This window comes from Lytechinus pictus, chromosome 18 (genome assembly GCF_037042905.1).
Source record: "Lytechinus pictus isolate F3 Inbred chromosome 18, Lp3.0, whole genome shotgun sequence".
NCBI lineage: Eukaryota > Metazoa > Echinodermata > Echinoidea > Temnopleuroida > Toxopneustidae > Lytechinus > Lytechinus pictus.
In genome coordinates, this window is record NC_087262.1 from 2431643 (window position 1) to 2455587 (window position 23945).

Genomic DNA, 23945 nt, shown 5'->3' on the forward strand with positions numbered 1-23945 from the left:
CAAAGATAGCACCCCACTCCCCAACCCCTTTGTAAGAAGATAACGATTCCGTCAATCCGTCAATCGTGTTCCTTATCTCTATAAACTGATATAGGTAAACGTTCCAATATGAAACACATTCAAAGTTTGGTGAACTTTTAAGTGCGTGGAACTCGTTAGATAGGAGGGAAATTAGAAGTTGTGAGGAAGTTCAATAGTTTAATAAGTGGTAGTGGTAGTTGTCAAGGTAGTAGTAGAGGTAGTAGTAGTAGTAATAGTAGTAGTAGTAGTAGTAAAGAAGTAGTAGTAGTAGTAGTAGTAGTAAAGTAGAAGTAGAAGTTGTAGTTGTAGTAGAAGTAGTAGTAGTAGCAGTAGTAGTAAAGAAGAAGTAGTAGAAGTAGTAGTCAGTAGTAGTAGCAGTAAAGTAGTAGTAGTAGTTAGTAGTAGTAGTAGTAGTAGTAGTAGTACTAGTAGTAGTAGTAGTAGTAGTAATAGTAGTAGTAGTAGTAGTAGTAGTAGTAGTAGTAGTAGTAGCAGTAAAGTAGAAGTAGTAGTAGTAGTAGTAGTAATAGTAGTAGTAGTAGTAGTAGTAGTAGTAGTAGTAGTAGTAGTAGTAGTAGTAGTAGTAGTAGTAATAGTGGTGGTGGTTGTGGTGGTAATAGAAGTAGTAGTAGTAGTAGTAGTGGTAGTAGTAATAGTGGTGGTGGTGGTAATAGAAGTAGTAGTAGTTGTTGTAAAAGTTGTGGATAATTTATAGTAGAAAAGGTATATTGTTTAGACTTTAGAGTAACATTACTAGCAACAGTAGAATGAGACGACTGTGAGAAAATGTAGATTCTGCATTTCTCCCCCCCCCCCCCTCTCTCTCTCTCTTTAAACGCTCCCTTGTCTGTATATACTTAATATACTTATATTTCTAAAGAATACGTTGTATTTATTTTTTCCATTTTGAAATAACTTTATCACAGTTATAATTACTTGACCACATATATCTGTAAAGCTTAGACCACCTTCTTTCATTTGATGAAACTTGCAACGAGCATACTTCACGAGCACGTTAATGAGAACCCAATCGAAAAGAAGGTACATAATTTATATTCATTTGGCGGACAGCTTCAGAATTTCAAAGAGAAATCACATTTACATGAAGTTCATTATTTGGCTTATCTACTGGTATTATGACATCCAAATCAAAGAAAACAATGACGGAATAATAGTTACTATTTGACTAATTTTTACAGATTCTTTTTACTGCAGGACCGATTGCCAAAATTTGTTATAAATTTGTTTTGTTGACGATCAGCCAGTATCAAGTCTGTTGTAAATTAAGATTCGATGCTTCGGTAGGCAATCAGTGAGACGAGTCTGTTTCGTTAAAACATTGAAATACAGCCTTTATTGGAAGCAAACATATATTTTTCATTAATTTCTCATTTTCTCTGTTTAACCCTCAATCTCCCGGGGTATTCTGATTCTTGTCATTCCCGGGGGGGGGGGGCCATTATGCCCCCCCCCCCTTAAGATCTCAGCCGTGGATTGCGCGATCACAACGAAAATTTGCATGATGGTAGAGAATGACGTAATCTCCGCAGTTGCATTGGTAAATTTCACTGAATTCATATATTTTTATTTTATATGAATTAATTATGCTAATTTATTCATGAAATCATACTTTTTGCTCTGATTCACTAAATAAAGCTCCTAGAATGCTATTTTTTGGTGAAAATATTCTTTATAGCATTCCTAACAATTGTGAATGAAAAAAATTCTGGTACCAAGACCGATTTCTTATGTATTTTATTTTATTTTTTTTTTCTTATGTATTTCTTTGTTTTTTTACTTTTTGTTTTTTATTGTTTTTTCAATGGAAATCGTTCCAGACTTAATTCTAATCGTAAACAAGGCAAAATCAATTAAGTTTGATCATTAAAAGTAGAAATAATGATACATTTATGAATTTTGGCCAAATACACAATTTGCATTGGATTTGTACATGAAATCACGTTTATGAGCAATTTTGGGTCTGACATGCACTTACATAATGTTGCGTAATGTCGTAACCGCGTACCCGGGCGTCACAAATTTGGTCTCAAAATTTGCGCGAGACTTGAAAGTAAAAAGTCAGTGAGCGGCGAGGTCAAAAAATTTTGCGCAGCAGATATATCGCAATTAGGGTTAAGGGGTAACAATCACGGGCATTATAATTTGAGAATGGTATTCCTCTTTGAATTCAGATATCGTATGCCATATGGGACACTCTTTTTCTAATCATTTTTACTGATTACTGAATCAAGCGGGAAAACAAATAATATTTGTTCTATCAAATAAAATAAGAGGACTACGCGTTACAAATACATGTATTTGTCATTTATGAAGTATAACTAAACCAAGTTGTGATTATCGACAATTCTAGGTTTCGTTAGTGATAGCGGCCAATGTACGTTGGTAGAGTTTGCATTAATTACCTCTTCAGTTTTAATCTCCTCTCACTTCTGGTCGAGATGATTGTCAGTATAGTACACACGGTGTTACATACTTGTTATAGAATAGTATAGAAGAAACGGTTTATCCAGAAGTTGGCCTACAAATCATATCGTTACTAATTTGATCATTAGTACAATGCATTGTCAAGAAATGTATACTGTTGTTCCGAGATGTTCAGCTTCGCAAGAATGGCCAGGGCCGACACCGAGAGTTCGTTGTAACTTTTCTTTTTTAATGTGGATTTTCCAGATCGACTTCTTGCTCGAGATATCATGTCACCAAGGCCCGCGTCGGCAAGAGCCGTGAGGAAAGCCCTGGCTGCGTTCGCTGGGTACTTGGACAGTTTCTTGCCGTTGGGCCCTAAGCAGATCACGGGAGGAAAGAGTTTTCTTTGGGCCACGTAGATAGCATCGATCTTATTTAAGCCATGAGTGAGGATCCGACGTGCCTTCTGAGGGCACTGAACCATGAAGTTCCTGAAATCTGCGCTGGTCGGACAGCCAGTGGGCACAGGGGCCACTGGAGGTGCGTTTCTTTTCTGCGCCCGACGTAGTATTTTCATAGCTTCAGCCGATAGCTTGGAAGATGGTCTAGGAGGCATCTTTCCAGAGAACGCCGTGGATGATTTTGGTCGAGGTGGAACATCAAAGCGGCTCGTTCTTTGAACAGTCTGAGCATTTGGTTTGGGTTTAATGGCTGGCCTTCCTGAAATGCTGTTCAAAGGAATAAGTTCAGGGTTTCGCCCTTGTTGAGAGTGTGCTGAGATGGGAACGTTAGATCCTTCTGGTGTGTAAGTCACCTGGACAATGTGGGGTCCATCAGGAACCACCGAGACTCCGATGGGTACGGGCATAGACTGAGCTGGAACCATAGTTGAAGACATGGACGTAGCCATAGGAGGTACATGACCTGATTGAATAGAATGAATCTGTAGTGGGCGCTGTGGCTGATTACCAGATCCAGATCCATGTGTCTTTCTCTGTTGTAAGGCACTAGGAGAAATATTATCAGGTCTGGGTGTGGCAGGATCAGAGGATCTAGCAACATCCCCAATACGTTGAACCTGATGGTGCTGTTGAAGGTGATGCTGGAGTTGCTCTTGTTGGTGTTGCATATGAACCTGCAACTCATGTTGTTGGGGTAGTTGCTGATGTTCCTGTTTTTGCTGATGTTGCTGTTTCTTTTGTTGTTGCTGCTGCTGCTTTTGATTCAATCTAGGATCTCTGGCCAACGAGGTCTGACCTTGTGCTTGAACTATTTTCTCATGGGTCGTTGCTGCTGCGTGTGAAAATGTACTGATCAGCGCCCTCTTGTGTCTAATACAAAGCTGAATCAAATTAATGGCGTTGTACATCACCCCAGCCGGTATCCTTAACGGAATAACTTCCAATGGTTCAAAGATAACGTCTTCTTCCTTCTGAAACATTGACTTGGTGATGCATTCAAGGCAGTGAAGAACTAAGGCTAGTCTGGCAACCTGGCCTTGACTCTTTGCTAGTATCCTCCGGAGTGCCGTGTCTTCATTAGACATCTAAGGAAACACAAAGGAGAACAAATATTCAAAAAGAAATCAATGAATTAAATTGTACCAACAAAAAATAAAACATCGTAATTTCTTTATTTACCATCTAGCTTACATCAGGGTTTAAGTCTTTGATCAAGTTTGTCAAACCAAGTCATGTAAGTCTAGGGCGAACAGTGTGTACATCTTTTCCTTCCCCATGTTTCAACCAACAAACTTTTGATGCGCTTATCACTGGTTTGCCAACTTAAAATACCTTAAATACGGAATCTTTAAGGTGCTACTTGACGAGATGTCGACAGATTTCATCTTGCCATGTCGACTTCTCATCTCATTTGGACATGGCGAGATGCGTATCAAAAGAAGCATGTCGAGGTAAACAGATAAGTTATCTGTTATCTTGCAAACTAGACTGAGAAAAGGTTTACATGTCGCATTGTCAACATAAATTTATAACCATTTTAGAGGTCGACAAGGCAAAATAAGTATCTTGCCACGACGATAACTTTTTATAAGTCGACTTGGCGAGGTTCGTTGTGTGGTCATGTCGATCTATTTGTGTATGACAAGATAAAGTCTCATCATCTCGTAAAGTATATGGGACTTTAAAGCTTCGTATTCATGGTGTGCTGTGTGTGCAGGGCAGTGGTTGTGTGTCCTAAACTTTCCTAAAATTTCACTTTTTGGAGTTTTTTTCTTCACAGTTTTTACTTGTGGCCAGTATTCATTCTCATTTAAGGACCTGGAAGTACTTTTTTAGGGATATTCTGATGTTGATGAGGAGTTATATCCAGCAATTTTTTGGACATACTGAGATCCTTAGGTCAGCCATCTTGGTGTAGTCCCAGTAACTGTGTTTTGTGACATGTTATGACAGCAAAATATCTAGGTGAGCAGAGGTGAGAACTTGCTTTTTATCATCATTGAGAACTGAAAAGTACACCCTTACTTCAGTTAAGCTATGCTTACTCTTTGTGGCCAGTGGAGAGATACAGGATTTGTGAGCTTTTTATGAATTTTTATACTGTTCTTCATTTATTTTATGGACTTTAAAAAAATTGCCATTAGTTAGTATTAGTATGCACCAGTGAGAAGGATCAACAATTCCATGTACATATTGGCTATTGGAGCTTAAGGAGGCATTTGGTATTTTCTTTTTCCAATTCTTTGGAATAATTACTGAGAGAATCATTGTGGAATTTGTACGTTCTGCTCTTACACCTTGTTTTCTCCATGATGGAGCCACTGTTATTGAGGCTATCATTTCTGATACTCTTAACTCTTCATATCTATGATTCATTGTGCTCGAACTCAGCAGAGCAGAATATCAACAGCATCCTTTCAACAACTCCATTTGAATTGAGGAGAAACTACCAAAGAAAGAATTTCAACAGATTACATGTACCAGAAGTAGGTCATCTCTTAGAGTCTGATGGCAAATGCTTGAGGAGTAGAAAAATGATAATCCTCTCTCTACTCCTGAGTGGTAGACTTGAGCTTAATCACGGACCCAACACGGTTCTATTCCCATGTGGCCAATGTGGGCATGAAGTTAAAGATGATGATGCTGGTGTAGCCCGTGACCACTGTAATGTCTGGTTTCATTGCCAATGTATGGGAATTACTGAAATGACTCTAACATTTCCTGGATCTGCAGTTGTGGACTTCCAAATTTTTCGCATGGGTTATTCAGAACCTTCATCTCTGTTGACACATCGAATTCCTTTACCCCTCTGATGACTGACGAGTCCTCTAGTCCATCAAGTCCTGAAAATTCAAGCGTAGATAGGTCTTCCTTTTCTCCTCGGCTGACCTCAACGCCATTGAGAAACGCCCCAAGAGCGAAGAAGAAGTCCAAATCTCGTCGAACAAAGCTTCGTGGGATGCAAGTTAACTGCAATGGACTGAAGTCTGAGAAGAGCAAAATGGATTTCCAGGCTGCTCTTGCCCAACATGATCCAGACATAATACTTGGATGCGAATCAAAACTGAATGCTGACGTGCCGACATATTCTATCTTTCCAGAAAACTATGAAGTATACAGAAAGGATCGGAATGCATTTTGAGGTGGTGTGTTTGTTGCAGTGAAGAGGGACTTGGCTTCAATCAGGCGTCCTGAGTTTGATTGCTCTGCAGAAGTATGCTGGGCTTCCATAGACTTTGTCAAAGGAGGGCTGCTCTATCTCGGTAGCTTCTACAGACCACCCGGTTCTAAGGATGAGGTGATTGACGAATTACAAGGTAGCATCAGTACTATCTTTCGAAAGCACAGGAAACTGCCTGCTTTAGTCCTAGCGGGAGATTTTAATCTACCGGATATTGACTGGTGTAAAGTTGTAATATCGAATCCTAGAACTCATGCAATTCATTCTCACTTCCTCAACTTTGTGAATGGATGTAGTTTAACCCAGATGGGTAGGGAGCCTACAAGACCGGCCTCTGGAAATATCTTAGATCTTATACTCACAACTACACCTGATGCTGTGAATAATACCCAAACAAAACCTGGGATCAGTGACCATGACATCACCCTGTTTGACATCAATATGCGACCCAAACTCCAAAGAAAACCAGTGCGGAGAATTTACCAGTATGACAAAGCTGACAAACAAGACATTAAGGAGCGCTGCTCTCAGATGTCATATGACTACTTTGAAAGATCTCCTGAAGACATCTCTGTAGAAGATAATTGGATATTCTTCAAGACTTCTCTTTTGTCAATCATGTCTCACATTCCCCACAGGAACTCGAGGCCCAAGACAAGCCACCCGTACATCACCTCGAAGATCATACGGGAAATTAATAAGAGGGACAGGCTATACAAGAAGGCAAGACGTTCAAGGTCACATTCAGATTAGGAAACATACAAAACAAAGAGAAATTCTGTTCAAAGAGCAAAAGAATCAGCTCACAGTGAATACCTTCAAAATGTTGTTGGAGGAAGTCTTATGACTGACGCAAAGAAATTCTGGAGGTACGTCAAAGCTCAGCGGAGAGAGTCGGTAGGAATCCCAACTTTAAAAGTGGGAAATGTTTCCTATGTATCCAATGAGGAGAAAGCTAATGCTCTAAATGCTCAGTTCTCTTCAGTTTTTACACATGATAATACTTCATCGGTACTACCAGACAAGGGTCCCTCACCGTACACACCAATTGAAGATCTCTTCATCAGCTTACGAGGAGTGAATAAACAACTGAAAGAACTTAACACCAACAAAGCCAGTGGTCCAGATGAAATACCTGCTAGAATGTTAAGAGACTATGCAGATGAGATTAGCCCAGTCCTTACTCATCTCTTCCAACAATCCTATGATGAGGGAATTCTTCCAAGTGATTGGCTAAGAGCTCAAGTGGCCAGCATCTACAAGTCTGGCGACAAGAGTAACCCAGCCAATTATAGACCGGTGTCACTCACATGCATCTGCTGCACGGTCCTAGAGCACATTGTATTGAGCCACATGTCAAAATACTTGGAAAAGAATAACATCATCAACCCAAACCAACATGGATTTAGGAAGGGACTGTCATGCGAAACGCAACTTGTTGAGGCCATCAATGACTGGGCATACAACATCGACCAGCAATGTCAGACAGACGCCTTCTTTCTCGACTTTAGTAAGGCCTTTGATAAGGTATCACACAGGAAGCTGCTCTACAAATTGGAGTATTATGGCATTACTGGTCAAATGCATGGATGGATCAAAGCTTTTCTATCAGGCAGATCTCAGTCAGTTCATGTTGATGGAAGATCCTCACCACGAGCCAGTGTACTCTCAGGCGTGCCGCAAGGCTCAGTACTCGGGCCTGTGTTATTCCTGCTGTACATCAATGACATCTGTGAATGCATCTCATCATCAATCAGACTCTTTGCTGATGACTGTGTGCTGTATCGCAAGGTCAAGACAAGAGCTGACCACGCAATTCTCCAGCGAGATCTTTCAACATTATCAGATTGGGCAAAACTGTGGGATATGTCCTTCAATGTCAAGAACTGTGCCCACATGTGTATCTCATTGAAACGACAACCGTTGGCTTGCAACTTTACCATCAGTGACCAACCTATTCCAACGGCAACCTCCTGTAAATACCTCGGTGTGACCATCACAGACAACCTGAGTTGGAACTCCCATGCACAGAAGATATCCTCCAAAGCTGCTCGTACTCTTGGAATCATACGTCGAGCATTGGGTAAATGTGACCTGAAAGTGAGAGACATTGCGTACAAGCAACTTGTCAGACCTCAACTTGAGTATGCTTCATGTGCATGGAATCCTCACATACAGAAAGATGTAAACATTATTGAGAACATTCAGCGTCAGGGTGCTCGGTTTGTCCTTCATGACTATAGCAGAGAATCCAGTGTAACATCGATGTTGTCAACTCTTCACTGGGATACTCTCCAACACAGACGCCTTCTTAGCCAATGTGAGATGTTCTACAAAATTCATCACAATTATGTTTACATCAACATGCCACATCAGATTAAGTTAAGCAGCAGTTCTCGTCCACAACGTCCACAACACACTGGACATCAGCTCAAGTACACCCAGCCTTTTTGTAGAGTGAACTGCTACATGTACAGTATGTTCCCAAGAACCATCCGTATTTGGAATACTCTCCCAAACGCTGCTGTAACTTCGACCTCTATAGCTGGCTTCCGGGGAGCAACATTGCCTATCATTCAGCAAATGTTGCCTCCCCCTCCCCTTAAGATGCTGTAAGACCCCTGTTACATCTGAGAGATTCCCTACCTCGGGCCGGCCCGGGGCCTACCTCGGGTCGGAAAGAAATCAGATGTAAACATCCCAAACCTACCTCGGGCCACCTTTTAGCGAACCTACCCGAGACCACATCAAGAGGTAGTCTCGGGTAGGTATCGGGCCGGCCCCGGTCCACCGATTCGTAGATGTAAACGCACACAAGCTTTCAAACCTATCTCGGTCCGTTCGCCAGCTGTCAAATTACGTCATAGCGCGCGCTATCCCCTCCCCAGCCCCGTCGTTCTTTGAATGTTTTGCGGCTTTTGACATGTGAATTGTGATTGATAAAGTCTTTGATTTTAGTGGAAAGAAGGAAGCACTTTAAACGTATTCTTTTCAAATCGATCATATCTTCAACGACTGCTGGGATCATCAGCATGCTTCCAGAATAACGAAATGTAAACAACTTCAATTAGCGCGCGCAAATTATTCAGAGCCTAGATCGAGAGTGCCCTTTGGTGTCAGCAATCGGATACCGCTCGAAACCGTACCGATAGGGGAGGGAATGAACGCTGTGATGTAAACAGACCACATTTCGGACTCGGTCCGTTCGCGAAGCTAATCCACCTATATAATCCAGTCAAGGTTGCAAGTGGACTCGGTCGGGTCTCGGGTAGGAAACTTTCAGATGTAACAGGGGCCTAAGAGGGACACACACGCACCACCCGCACACTGCACCTAGCACACTGTATATGTGCACCAAGAATACCACCACAGGATCACCACATCACCTGAAGCACTGGCAGCACCTGACACAGCACACCCCTCTCCAGGACAGCGTGTACGCTTTTGGGAGAGTACTTCTTCAAGATTCAAGATTCATCTTTTACTTTACATAAAAAATTACAATATTTATATTGACGAAATTTCAGTGTCATTTTTTGTTTTAAATTTCTCGACTTACCCCATAATCTACATGTAGATGGGAATTGCAGCTATTGTCTTTGCTTTTGCGAGTCTGATGCTGTCATGCGAAATGTAAGCGATACGTCTGATGCGGCAAGACTTTCATAAAAAGGGGAGGAGCAGCGACGGTACATACACTCCCGTCTTAATTGCTTTAGTAATATCCCCGGGGTAATACCCATACGACCCCCACACCACCGAATTGAAGTCGATGAAGAGAAAACAACGACTTAAGGTAGAGGAGAGGGTAGAGGCGGTGGCCACTGTTTGTGGCCTCGCCGCATCAGACGCATCGCTTAGCGTAACAGCAAAGGTTAACGATAGTAGCCGCAGCCTCCGCCAATATCAAAGGCTAGTATCGACTTGGCTTCCTTACCCTCTCTAGTCTTTCTTCGACGTCATTGTAGAATGAGCTGAAGGCAGCATTGGCTTGGGCGTCCAAGAGATATATCTTCGTCGTTGTGTGATGCTGACGCAGGTTCACGAATATTGGCGCAAGGACACAGCTGGACGCGTCAATGGATTGGTTGTGGTAGACTTTGCGTGGTTTCGGACAGATGATAGCCAGAGTACTCTCCAGGAAACCTGGAGAGTCTGTAGAGTTGCCAAGGAGGGCGCTGGCATGACGTGGCTGGATGAAGCCTGTAAAAGAAGCAAACAGAAAGTTGGTAACGTTAGTTGTTGTTCGTAACACATTGAATGCGAAATAGTTTTATATGAATTCATATTTGTATATACGTTTTTCATCGATGACTATGAAGGACAAAGCCACTTATTGACTGATATGAAATGATTCACAAACCGCATCGTAAAAAGAACAAAATTTGACTGTCACTACTTTCATTCTCATTATTATTATACGAAAATAGAACCGTACAGAATATAAGTCAAGTGGAATAACTTTACAGGCCCTTTCACGTTTTCTTACTAAATGCATGTTATAACATTGCTTGCTTATTCAATATTCATATATACGTAATACATACATACACACAAACACACACACACATATATATATATATACATAATACAAATAGTGTACAATCTATTGTACAATATACTGGATTATAAGAACGAAAAATATAAAATTAGCCCGAGTGCAGGTTTATTTCACCGACGCCGAGGTGAAATAGACCCGCACGAGGGATAATTTTATATTTGGAGATATATTTCAGAAATTTTGTATGATAGAACGTTCACTATTTATTATAGTGAATTGAACAACGCGTACATGTACTTCGCGAGCAAATGGGAAGCAGAGAATATGCAAATTGCACATTGTGCATAAAAATAATGATAGATAGCATTCATGAGTTGCCGATTATCTAATTTCCTATTTAATGGCGCACTATGCGGTTTACATGGACAACGCAATGGAAAATTTATCAAATTGAAATTTTATCTCGTTAAAATTACTTTTGGAAAAAATGCTTGATCAATCCCATATCAGAAACAGGTCAGCTCGATCTCCCCCCCCCCCCACACACACACACACTTTCAGCTCTTCTCTCTCTCTCTCTCTCTTTATTCATTTATTTATTATCCGTTTATTGATTGATTTATTTATTTATTAAATTTTTTCTCTGTAAGGTATATAGCCCCATCAAAAATTGAAATACTGTTTCACATGGGGGCCTTGCATTACATGAAAACAAATAGATTTACAAACATTAATATATAATAATAATAATAATAATTAACATTTATATAGCGCTTAATACAACAGTTTCTAAGCGCATTGGAAAGAAAAAAAAGTAGCAAAATACAGTGAGAGAGAACATGATATGGAATTAAGAGGACTGCTTAATGAGGTAAGATTTGAGGAGTGTTTTGAAAGATTCGACAGTGGATGCATTACGGATGGAGATGGGGATTTGTTCCAGAGTATATATAAAACAACACAAACATAAGATAATAGTGAATTAAACAAAATCAATTGCAATCTTTGCTAGTTAAACTTATCAAGAAAATCGTATATGAATAGAATTTTCAAAAACAAATTATTTCATCTTGTTAAAGAATGTGCATTGTTTAAGGATCCATAACGAATAGTTTAACAAAGAAAATAATGGTAAATATTAGATGGTATAACGTGCTCTTAGAGGAAGTGTGTACAGTAATCCTTTTATTTTGGAAAGTAGTAATAAAAAAATCAAACAATGAAATACTTCGTCATCAATTTTATCATATCTAGCAAAGTCGGTTACATTGTAGGCTATAAGAAAAAAAATTGAGTCTTTCACAATTAAACAAATAAATTTACGTTGTAGAAATGGGAAATTAATAATAATAATAATAATAGTGGGTATAAGCATAGAAGTATATATCTATACTTGAAGCTAATACTAAGTGTATTCATTCTTAATGTTTTTCTTTACATTAATTAAATTAACCTTGAGGTTGGATATAGTATACGTGTTTAATGATTTAAAAGAGGGCGGAGAGATGCGAGGCTAAGGTGGCAAATTTTGCCTTGTTCTTTATATCGACTGCTTCGGATGATTTATCGTTATTAACTTAAATAAATATTTACTGCACCTGATAGATTAAATCTGGCATCTTCATACACCGTTCCAGTAACATCTGACCAAGGACTGTATCCAGTTTGTAGTTCAAAGAAAGCTTCTCGTTGCTTCAAGATCTCCTCCAGATGAGACGGCTCGGGATCGCTCCCCAAATGTTTGCTATCTAAAGCGCGATACACCATGTGCAGATCTTTAGCGATCATGCAAGCCTGACGGCTCCCAGAGGTCATGCGCTCCTTCAAGTTGCTCATGCTGAAATCAAACTCAGATAAATTTTGTGGAACTGCCGCCTGTTGATCAGTGATGTTTGTATCTGGGGTTGTGAAGACTCTTTGTGCACCATCATTCTTGATCTGGTATTCTGCTTCTTTCATAGAGCGTGTTATGAATCTAATCACAGCAGATTTCTTCCTGCACATGTTGTCTGCTAAGATCGCAGTCCAGATTACGGGCGGCTCAGGCCAGAGGTCATTGAGTGCTATGTAAGCGTTGTGGCCAAGCACTGCGGCGGTGGCAGTCAGCAAAGGGAAGAAGAAGGCTTCTTTTGAGGTCCCAAGTCCATCTGCACAAGTATTGACCAGTTTCACAATATTTGTAGGGGCCACTGCATTCCAATCCGTGTCAATAGATCTCGCTGCTGTTAACATATCATCTGTGATACCCATATCCATAATATTCGCCATCTCCATGCCTTCGTCCTTTAAATTCCCACATAGGCCTATGGCTATACCGTTTCAAAGTTCAATCTATAGAATGATTCTGGTATAGATCGCGACTTAAGTTACAGTTCTGCTTCAGTTATAGATAGATCTGGAGCAGACAGGTGATGGATATTGAACTTTCATGCCTCAAAATACGAGAAAATAGATGGAAAACATGGCAAATTTGAAGAAATAGCTGGCGAGGCACTTGACTTTGTGTCGAGGTGCTTGCATAGGCGTTGTATGCTGAGCTGAGTAGGCCAACAACATAGAATCGCTAGCTAGAATAGCTATAAGGCTATATAGCCATTACGGGTCATGTGTGTGTGGATGGTGTGTGTATAGCTAGCATAATGCATCCGCTGAAGGGACACACTCGTATAGCGTCGATCATTGCCAACTCTATACACACACAATCCCCCGCACCAGACTGAATATTACCCTAGCTATAATTAGCCAACGCTAAATAGAATGGATATTTGCATGGTTTGCTGGGCAGAGCGGGCTATAGATGAATGTATGACTCACTGCATGCGTGGTTATAATTATTATAATTATACCCGGAGTGTTTATTCAGTCGCGTATACATGTATAGTGAATGAATTATCTCCGCAATCGTGGGTAGGCCTATATTATAAACGGAACTATATGATTATAAATGTCTTGAGTGCCTAATCTATGAGGTTGTTATATAGGAAACAAAATAAAACAGCTAGTGCATATACAAACTTGATAATGTTGGTGATGAATATCAATTGAATCTTCTCAACTGAAATTAGATTTACATATAAAGGTCAATAAATTAAAAGGCATACTTGTGTGTTTTTATTTTTAAAATGTTTTATACACACATGCATAGGCGGATCCAGGGGGGCCGAGGGGCCCGGCCCCCCCCCCCCCCCCCATTGGCGGAGCAAAAAAAAGAAAAAAAGGAAAGAAAGAAAAAAAGAAAAAAAGAGGGAAAAGGAGAGGAGAAAAAAAGAAGAGGAAGACGAATGAATAAAATAAGATCGAGGGGAAGACCTGGAAAATGAAATAAATCTTTCATGTCACTATATAAAATTTTCGCTCGCGCTCGCATTGCCTGTTAGGTATTTGCATATCTTTTTCAATGTGGAGCTTAAATATCGACTTTGAAAGTCAATATACAAAACATATTTACCTTGGAAATCGAGCTTTCATTATTTTGTGTGATTTCCAAATTAATTTTTTGTAAAGTGCTCTGTAACAATGTCAGTTTTATGTGTTGAATATTGACATTTTCTGCTGGCGCTACGCGCGCGCAAATTTTGATTTATCAGGTACCTATTATTTTCGTGTATTCCATAAAGTTGTCAAAATATCCCTTTTCAGATCTGATTGTCAAAACATATCAACTAGCGCTGCACGCTCGCATTTTGATTGGCGAGTTATGTATGTCTCAATATTGATTATAAAACTAACTACTTAAAATCCCCTTTTCATGACAGTTTATCAAAAATTTCGGCTCACGATTTGCTCTCGCATTAATTAACGGTTAAAAATATATTTACTGATGCATCCTATTCATAATTACAAAAGTGCTTGAAATTTCCAGTTTTCATGCCATAATATCATCAGATTTTGGCCTCATTAGGCATTAATAGATAAGACATTAATTTAAGGATTAAATTGTCCCTTTTGTTTCATCTCGCGCTTAGCAAGAGGAATAGTAAGATAGTCATCATTTTCATATTATGACATGTTCTTAGGATGTCCCGGTCCTATGTCACTAAAAGTAATAATAATGAAAAATATCAGCTCTTTATTAACTGCGATCCATATCCACCTCACAATTTTCATACAAAGTTCTTGAAATTGATCCTTTTTCAGATCGGAATATCAAATATTTTAAGCTCGCGCTTCGCGCTTGCTTTAATTTTCATGATAAAAGATGTATTTAGAATGCCTAGATTCTAGGTCTAAATCTGAAACACGCGCGCATGTTTATGCAGATACTCAACTTGTTCTCTACTAGTATTTAAATCATTATCCAGTTTCAGAAAAAAAAATTCTGCTCGCGCTTTGTGCTCGCAGTATTAATGTAGGAAGATCCCCTATTACTCATCATTTTCATGATTTACAAAACATGAATAGAGTGTCCCGTTTTTAGGTCTAAATCTCGAATTTTTCCGCTCGCGCTTCGCGCTCGCTTCAATTATTATATAGCGATCCTGTTCACGATTACAAAAATTTATTAAAATTTTCCATTCTTTGTGTAGAAATGTCAAAATTTTTCAGCTCGCGCTTCGCGCTCGCCTTATTTTATTGTTGAAATATGTAACGTCTTCATGGCTAAGTGCAATAAGCAGTCCTTAAGATCAGATCAAAACATGTATCTAAAATTTCTGCTCGCGCTTCGCGTTCTTAGTAAATATTTAGTTGCATACACAGCTTTTTCAGGATATCAAACATTGCCAAGAATTTTCAAATTTTAATAAAAAATACATACAATTTCAAAAAAAAATTAGCTCGCGCTTCGCGCTCGCATTATATAAATAAGGATTATGATATTATATATTTATATTGATAAGAATAAAGCTAAGAAGTGACATTAGGACTACCCTTTCAAAGAAACAAACAAAAATCATCTTCGAGCGGCCGATCGGGGAAAATATGGCTGAAAAATATTCCCCCCCCCCTATTGGCGAAGGCTGGATCCGCCCATGCATACATGTATGGCTATATCAGGCTATGTTACTGAAGTTATTCCCGCTGTCCTTGATTGATTTACAGTAATTGCATGTTTATTGTTCTTCATGCTCTGATTTTGTATTTATTTTCTTTATCCCTTTACCCCCTTAATTACCCTTTCAATTCTGCTGTGAATATGAATAAACGGGCTTTTTATTTGTTTATCCACCATAAGGGGGGCGTTTCATGAAAGGACTTGTCGGACGTTTTATCCGACAAGTCCCATTTTATCCGACAGTTACCATAGTAACAGTACCTCTCAGCCAATCAACATCAGAGAAAGATGTCATTTCTGAAAACTTGTCGGATGAAAATGTTGATGAAACACTCCCCTGGTATAACCTCATCAAAAAAAATTATTGAAAAAAGACAATACTTCACAACAATATAAACAACTGAAATGGCAATAATATTAATAATAATAATAATGATGATGATGATGGGTGGAGCGTTGTGGCCCAGTGGATTAGTCTTCGGACTTTGAAACAGAGGGTCGTGGGTTCAAATCTCAGGTGATGTAAATGGGTACAGGCAGGAAGAAATTCCTCAAAAAGCTGTGTTCGCCTTAATCGGTTGCCAAGCTTAGCCGGGGTAATAATAATAATAGGGCTTTTTTAAAGAGCCATGCATGAGCACAGATATGTGGACACGGTGCGCTATAAGTAGACACCATATTATTGTTATTATTTATTTATTTTATATACCTTCACGGATGTTTCAAAGTAGGCATTCTTGCTGCTTGCATTGAAACGTCCATGTAAAAGAAGTTCTTTTCTTTCTGTCTTCCTCGTTCTGTCATATTGATTTCTAAACTATTTCTCTAAACAAAATCATTTACATGAATTAGACATTAATCTGAAATGCAAATTTCTGATATTCATAGGCGTGGAAGGGTGTGCGTGAATTATAAACGCCCTCTTCCATTTCTAACACATTAACGGTTTGGAGGGATACTCACTCTGAAAATGTCTCCCCCCCCCCCCACAACTAATCAATAGAGGGTGAATTAATAAACGGGGGTCCCGTTTTCTTGAGCCAAAAGCCAATTTTCTTTTTCAATCTGTTATAAATGGATATTCAACGGGGCGCCCGGTGTGCTTCTTGTGTTTTGTCTCTAAAGAAAACTCTTTCACACCTCTCAATAACTTTCAACCTCTCAAAGGACAGGTCGACGCTATGACAATGGCGGCCTGGGGGTGGGGGTGGCTTATAGTGGTCCTATAGGCATATAGGTACGAGCATGTAACATGACGTATGCATGCAGTGTTGAATAGTTCTTTATTATAATACAGGACTGTGATGTTTATAGGACTATATAGTTTTTGAATGAGAAATTAACACAACTACTTACCCAATTTTTCGCATGAAACATAATTATTTAGATTTTAGATTTAGATTTATTCATTTTCCGTTCACAAAGCACAACAAAATCAAACAATACATAGTCAAATTTGAAGTACAACATCAATCGGAGTAAGGTATAAACAATGAGAGCTAATGCGAACTAAAGTAACTTTGACTATAATGACTATATAAAACAGAACGGAGGGGCTTGCCAAGAAAAGCAAAGCTTGTATGAGAGGCAAGCCCCCGTAACTTAGTTTCAGTACGTATATTACAAAACTATAATATAACGGAGAGACAGGAGACAACGATCAACGATGGGCCTATGCAAGTGGCGGATATAGGCCTACATTATAATTGAAACAATGACTTGGAGAGCAGAAATTATGATACAAATTATATTAGGGGTGTAAACATCCCCGATGAAAAGATAAAGATGAAAAAAAATGAAGAGAGATAAGTGTCTGTCTGCGAAAACAATGGCGGCAAGGGGGCATTTGCCCCCCACCCCCCGACATTTTGAAGAAAGAAAATGTTTTGTAAATTGAGTGCCACAAACTCCTATATCCTGATTACCAGAGATAACATTTCATCTACATCATATTTTTACTGCTAAAAAATGTCTGCATCTACAATGATATAGTCTCGTAACAAGACACAACTATTTTGAGAAAGAAATAAACTTCATTCTGTCTAATGATCGAATTCCTTTCCTTACAAAATAGTTTATTATTATTGCTGAAAAATAAAACGAAAATATGAAAAGAAGACAGAAATCAAATATGAAAGAATATACATTGTAGTTCTCTACAGACTGATCCAGATCGATTGTTTCGCCCCGCCCCCTACCCACGGCGCAACAAAAAAAAGAGAGAAAGAGAAAGAAAGAAAAAAGTGAAGGAGTGGAAGAAATCTATTTTTGAAAAATCAGAGGAGTAAGAAACGTGAGAGAAATGAATGAAGGGGAATGCAGGCGCGTATGTAGGGGGATGGTGGGGGGCTTTCGCCCCCCCCCAAAAAAAAAAGTCCCCAAAAAGAAAAAAAGGGGAAGAAATTGCATTGACGCAAAATATTCGCTCTTCTAGTCGGAAAGGTAAACACTTCTGCCGTTACCCGAGCTGAAGACAGAGATCTGCTTTGTGTTTCCCAAGATCTAGAATGTCAATGAATAAAGTACGTCTTTCCTTGTGTTACATAACTGCAAGAACAGAAAACCAGTCGCGTGCGACCCAGAAGTGCGACCTCACCCAGCGATGACAGATCTCTGTAGACTTCGATGCCCTCGAGCTGAGGACAGATATAATATGTATTCTGTGGCAGCATAAAACCAGGGTTTCGCTCGTCAACAGAATCTGCCTTAAATGATGTTCCATAACATCATGGTAAAATAAAAGGCGGGTACGTAAGAACCCTGGCTGACCCTAACCTGAGGACTTACTGTGGGCAAAGGAAGAAACTTTCCCAAAGACGCTTTAAATAGCCTATATGATTTTATCGCTGAAGTTGTTTACAATATACCCCCAATATAATACAAAATTAAAAGGTACTTACAATATGAGGTTTAAGTCATGAACGTACGCGGGAGGGTGGGGGTGGCAGTTGCTCCCCCCCCCCCCCCGAAATTTGAAATACTGTTACTTTTTGTTACTGAACATTTTTTTTAAACTTAATAAATAAATAAAATTAAATAAAATATTGACCAAATGTATGCATGAAGTCCTTCAATTACGCTTTACCAAATGCAAAGCACCCAATGACAAGCTCGGTCGCTTCACTCCCTCGATTTCGAGTTTTTTTTCAAAAGAATTTATGCATCCCACCCCCAAGCAAAAACAAATCTGCGTACTGCCATGGTTTAAGTTTGTTTGACTGTCTAATATTCCTCGAATAATACCGTCAGAAATTATGTCTAAAAGGGAACTTCATCCTGTCGATTATTTGGTTTTAATGAAACAGAAAACAGAAAGTGATTTAATTTGTGTGAGAGATGTATCATTAAATGGTAATTTCATGCCTTCGATCTTCTAAAGAATATGTTTTATTAATCATACTCAATAAAAATAGTGATTTATGGAATTTATATTTCATGATAATAAGGCAGATCGGCTCTTACGTCACATATTCAAAACTTTCAAAATTAACAACATTATTGATATTTTCATCCAACCTTCACCACTGTTTTCCTCCGATTTTTGTTCTGCTTTTATGGTGAAGTTTCCCTTTCACCAATATTAATGCCTCCCATTATACTCTATGACCCATGTTCTTAGCTCGGGTTCCATTTAGGGTCGCGGTTTGACTATGGACGGCCAATCGTAACATAGATATTTTACAGCACAGGAAGTTGATTTGTAAGCTCGTGTGATATCCGACTATACCATGTATTCTATCACCCAGAAAAACAATGTCCAGAGTGCAAGAATGGGCACTTACGGCCAAGGCAAGATCGTATCAAAGTTGATTTGCTCGCATTTTGTCAAGAGTTTTGTCCAGATTACCGATAAAAGATCTGTCAGCGTTTTGTTTGTACACTTCATGAGGATTTAAAGCTTGTTCGATATATACCTACGTAATGTTTATTTATCAATTCGATATGCCTGCCCCCTATCAATTCGATGTGTAATCACCATCCATTTGATTATTTTAATATGCAGATGATTAAATCCTGTACGAACTTCCCCAACCAGTCAAAAAATATAAATTCGGATGATGGCCAATCCGGCGATAGTTCGATCGACTGCAACATCGTGTCGTCATTTCCTGCCCTGCTTACGTCACAAAGGCCATGGAAAGATCACCTTGAAGCCAGGGCAATGGTCATGTTTAACAGCGGCTATGATGTCATCAGATGTAACTTACTCCTCTGGAAGTGATGAATTTATAAGGAGATTCTATCCTGTCGATCAACAGACAGTTATTCTACCGGTATGGCAAATACAACGTTTTGTTTTTCTATAAACCAAACTGAACTTATATTAGCTGAACTATACTAAAATTGGGGAGGAAGACATGCGGGTTATGGCTATTAAGTTAGCCTTTTCCATACCCAGGCAGCCTCTCTATCATCATGGACCTATAGGTCCATGCTATCATGTACAATTTTGATTGATCTTGTCTCTCATCTGTTTGTATTCTCTATGTTTTTTTGAAATGCCAAATAAAATATAATAATAATGTCAGTTCTTATATGAAAATGGAAATGTAGATCCTAATAAAATGATTGGTTGAAACATATCACGTGTCCGGGCATTAATTTGAGCTAAGGAAAATCTGCTAATGACCGGTACTACATTGACTAGCTCTATTTTCCGGACATGATTTGGAAGAGAGGGTGGTTCATCAAAATGACATGAATCCATATCACTATCTTTAAAAAATATATATATACATATCATTTTTCACAGGTTAATAATAATTATTAATGCTTGTTACCTTTGAAACGTTCAGTATACGCCTCGAGGACTATTCTAACAGCACCTCGTGCACAGTAAAAACTGTGGTGTTAACCGGTGTACATAGAGGACCACACCCGTTATTTTACACCGGTGTTAAATTGACAGTGTTAGTTCAACACCTATACTCTGCAAAAAATCTGGTGTTGATTTAACACCAGACTGGAATCTATATATGTCCACACCAGAGAAGTGTTAAACAACACCAGTTTGGTTTTGGTCGAACACCAAATATACAACACCAATTAGTATTAAAACAGCATCGGTTTGATTCCAAACTGGTGTTGTTTCAATACTTCTCTAGTGTGGACATATTATACATATACATGTATAGATTACGGTCTGCTGTTAAATCAACAACGGAGTTTTTGCAGTGTATGTGTTATTACAACACCTTTGGTTGTTACATTTACACTCTTTGGTGTTATGTTCAATCTCTAGGGTGTAATTTTAACACCTCAGGGTGTGGACCTCTATAGACACCAACTGGTGTCAGTTTTAGCATCACAATTTAATGTGTATGTTTGTGTGAGCGTGTGTGTGTGTGTGTAATTATTGCTATATACTGTCGTCGACCGCATGTATTGTATATCGATATAATACGTTGAGCATGTTGAGGATAATCAACTGGGTATTATCTCCTTTTTTTTTCAAGACTATTTGGTGGTTTCTCTTATTATTTATCTTCTATTGAAGGGTCCAGAGAGGATCCGTACAAGTCGAGTTAATCCGAATATCTACCAGGCAGACCAATATTTCAGCGATGTTTCTACTTTATGTGACGCGTTCAAACGGGGGAAGATGATTTCAAGTAAGTTATCCACCTCAGTGGTTGGTATTGGAGGCGGATCGAGTCGGATGCATGCATTTCGTGCAGTCTGTGCACTGCAAAAACTCCGGTGTTGATTTAACATCAGCCCGGAATCTATATATGTCCACACCAGAGAAGTGTTAAACAACACCAGTTTCGTTTTGGTCTAACAGCAGAAAGGTGTTTATACAACACCAATTAGTATTAAAACAGCATCGGTTTGATTCCAAACTGGTTGGTTTTTTCAATACTTCTCTGGTGTGGACATTATAGATTCCGGGCTGGTGTTAAATCAACACCGGAGTTTTTGCAGTATGGTTTTTAACAGAAATATGGCGCAATAGAAATGATGTGGATCATCATTAGCTTAATTTTATCGAATTAATTCCTTTGTTTCTTCATTTACTCCTTCTAATTTTCTTCCTCTTTATATTACTTTTCATTTTTAGCTGCGCTCCTCCTGCTTCGTCTTCTCCTGGGCCCAGTTACACAAAGGTTAGCGATTAATCGCTAATTTGGTCCTCATCAGTCTACTGAGGAAACTGCGCATGCAACGATGATCGTGATAGGCCATTTCATTGAGCGATTAATCGCTAACCTTTGTGTTATTACGAGGCCTGTTGTGAAAAGAGATGCAATCAAGCACAACTCGATTGCGTGTGACCTTTTTCTTTTATTTTGGAGGGGGGGGGTGTTCACTCGTTTCTATGTATCATCGTTCGTCGCCCCCTAGCTCTTGAAAGTCCTGGATTGACCGGTGATTTGAATAATAAGTGAAAAAAGGGTATCTAAAGGAATGCAGTATAATTCTGTGAAGGTTTTAAAAGACAACAATATCTTAAATCTAAATTCGAATGCCAAAGATTCGAAAAATTGAGGATAAATAAAAGAAAAATACTAGTATTTCCGAATCCTTCTCTATCAAATTGAAATACAATATTCAAATAATCTTGGCCACGGTTGCTGCTTCAAATTATTTTTCTTCCGAGTTATAGGACTGGGGCCCGTCTTACAAAGAGTTACGATTGATCCGATCAACCTCAAGTTTATGGAAATTCATAAATGTCATAATATTTTTATTTGGGAAATTTGCGCAATGTCCTTTAAAAACAAAGAGAAGCATACTGAATTGTTAAGAAAATAGTGAATGTATGAATATACATCATTATCTATAAAAATATTTTGAACAAACATGTATTTTAGACGTTGACGTTGCTGGCTTTCCATAGTTGTGGTTGATTGGATTAATCGCAACTCTTTGTAAGACGGGGTCCAGATGTTTAAGAATTCCTTGATTATGGTTTCAGCAAGTATGTTACTTTGAATCGTTTAATTTGACTAGTTTTATGATAGCTGAAAAGAAACCGGTATAGATATACATAATTCAATTCCTTTTCTTGACCTGTTTCATAATATAGATGACGGTCCATTCCTTGGCAAACGACGCATTGGGCAAGTTGGGAGTCAAGGTTACGAATGGATCACTTTCTCACAGGTTTGTCCGTTCTCTGAACTACCGCGGGGTTTCCGCAAATGCAACCGGGGCGAATTCTACAACATAGTAATTCTATTGAGAATGCCTGTCAAATCACAATGAACAGCTGAGAGGTCTTTGTCGAAAATTGATGAACCGGGACAGCAGATCGTCGTAAAATTCTGACATGTCTGAGCTGAAGAAAATTGCAAATATTATGTCGTTTGTCCAGAGTCCAGGACAACTTTGCTGTTTTTATTCAACTATTTTCGACAAAGACTGATCTGTTGGTGACACGACATTTGCTCCTGCGACAATTGCTCCGGGCTTAATTTCATCTAAGATGTAGGGTTAGGGTTGCAATAGGGTTTTATGTTAGGTTTATGGTAGGGTATAGTGTTAAACCCAGGGTTGTAGTTGGTCATTCGATTAGTGTGTGGAATTTAGAGCGGAGCAATTGTCCCCGGAGCAATTGTCATGGAACCACTTTGTCACGAAGGACTTTTCACAATAGATTTTCATCGTTCCAGAAAGCGTCTGCGTAGTGTTGCGAAAAATCCCTAGTTTTTTTTTTTTTTTTTACAAGTTCACACCTAGTTACCATTAATGCATATAGCATTTCCATTTATTTGAAAGCAGGATAAAAGAGCATTGTATAGATTAAATGCCTTGCTTACGGGCATAGCTGCCGCGGCCGGGGATCGAACCCCGGACTTTTTCATGTATAGCCAGGCGCCTTAGGCCACTCGGCCACGGCACCTCCTCCTAGTAATAGATCTTGTCGATAGGTACAGAAGTACCACCAATACTTGACGATATGGCGAGGTGTTTTTATCAATGGTATACATACAGTATATGATATTATTGATATATTATTTCATTTCACACAGTTGATCATTGTATTGTAAAACACGATTAAATAAATATAATGCACATGTATGTCAGATTATGAACCACGATATGTTTGGAGCTTTAATATTTTAATAAATACATTTTTTTGACGACGGAGGTACTTCTCTATTTGCGATCTAGATAATTGAAGCCTTCTCCCGTGTAATGCTGTTACTCTTGTCTGTGGCAATGTTTCACTTCATGATAATTATTAATTGGATGAGGAAAGTACAAAATATTTAATTATATAAGTTGAAACCTTTGAAGAATTTGCTTGAACATCCGAATTGCAATTCAATCTGACCCATATTTTTTTTGGGGGTGGGGGGTATTGCTGTTATTTTTATCATCCATTCATTCTATTTCAACACCCAAGATACAAAC

At 38.9% G+C, this 23945-nt stretch overlaps 1 protein-coding gene across 1 annotated transcript; it reads right to left on the minus strand.

Moving 5' to 3' along the window:
• Positions 1-1841: 1841 nt before the first annotated feature.
• LOC129281697 (uncharacterized) lies at positions 1842-13398 on the minus strand. Its single transcript, XM_054917612.2, has 3 exons — positions 12190-13398; positions 10028-10293; positions 1842-3994 (listed from the first exon to the last, which is right to left on the minus strand). The coding sequence occupies exons 1-3, from the start codon at positions 12863-12865 to the stop codon at positions 2591-2593; spliced, it is 2346 nt and encodes a 781-aa protein (XP_054773587.2). The 5' UTR covers positions 12866-13398; the 3' UTR covers positions 1842-2590.
• Positions 13399-23945: the final 10547 nt, after the last annotated feature.

Excerpts from the sequence above, each read along its gene's own strand:
- LOC129281697 (XM_054917612.2), bottom strand. The coding sequence starts at position 12,865 with ATGGAGATGGCGAATATTATGGATATGGGTATCACAGATGATATGTTA. Across the intron at positions 10,294-12,189 it reads TGCCAGATTTAATCTATCAG|GCTTCATCCAGCCACGTCAT; the intron begins GTGCAGTAAATA and ends CTTCTTTTACAG. Across the intron at positions 3,995-10,027 it reads TCGAAGAAAGACTAGAGAGG|ATGTCTAATGAAGACACGGC; the intron begins GTAAGGAAGCCA and ends GTGTTTCCTTAG.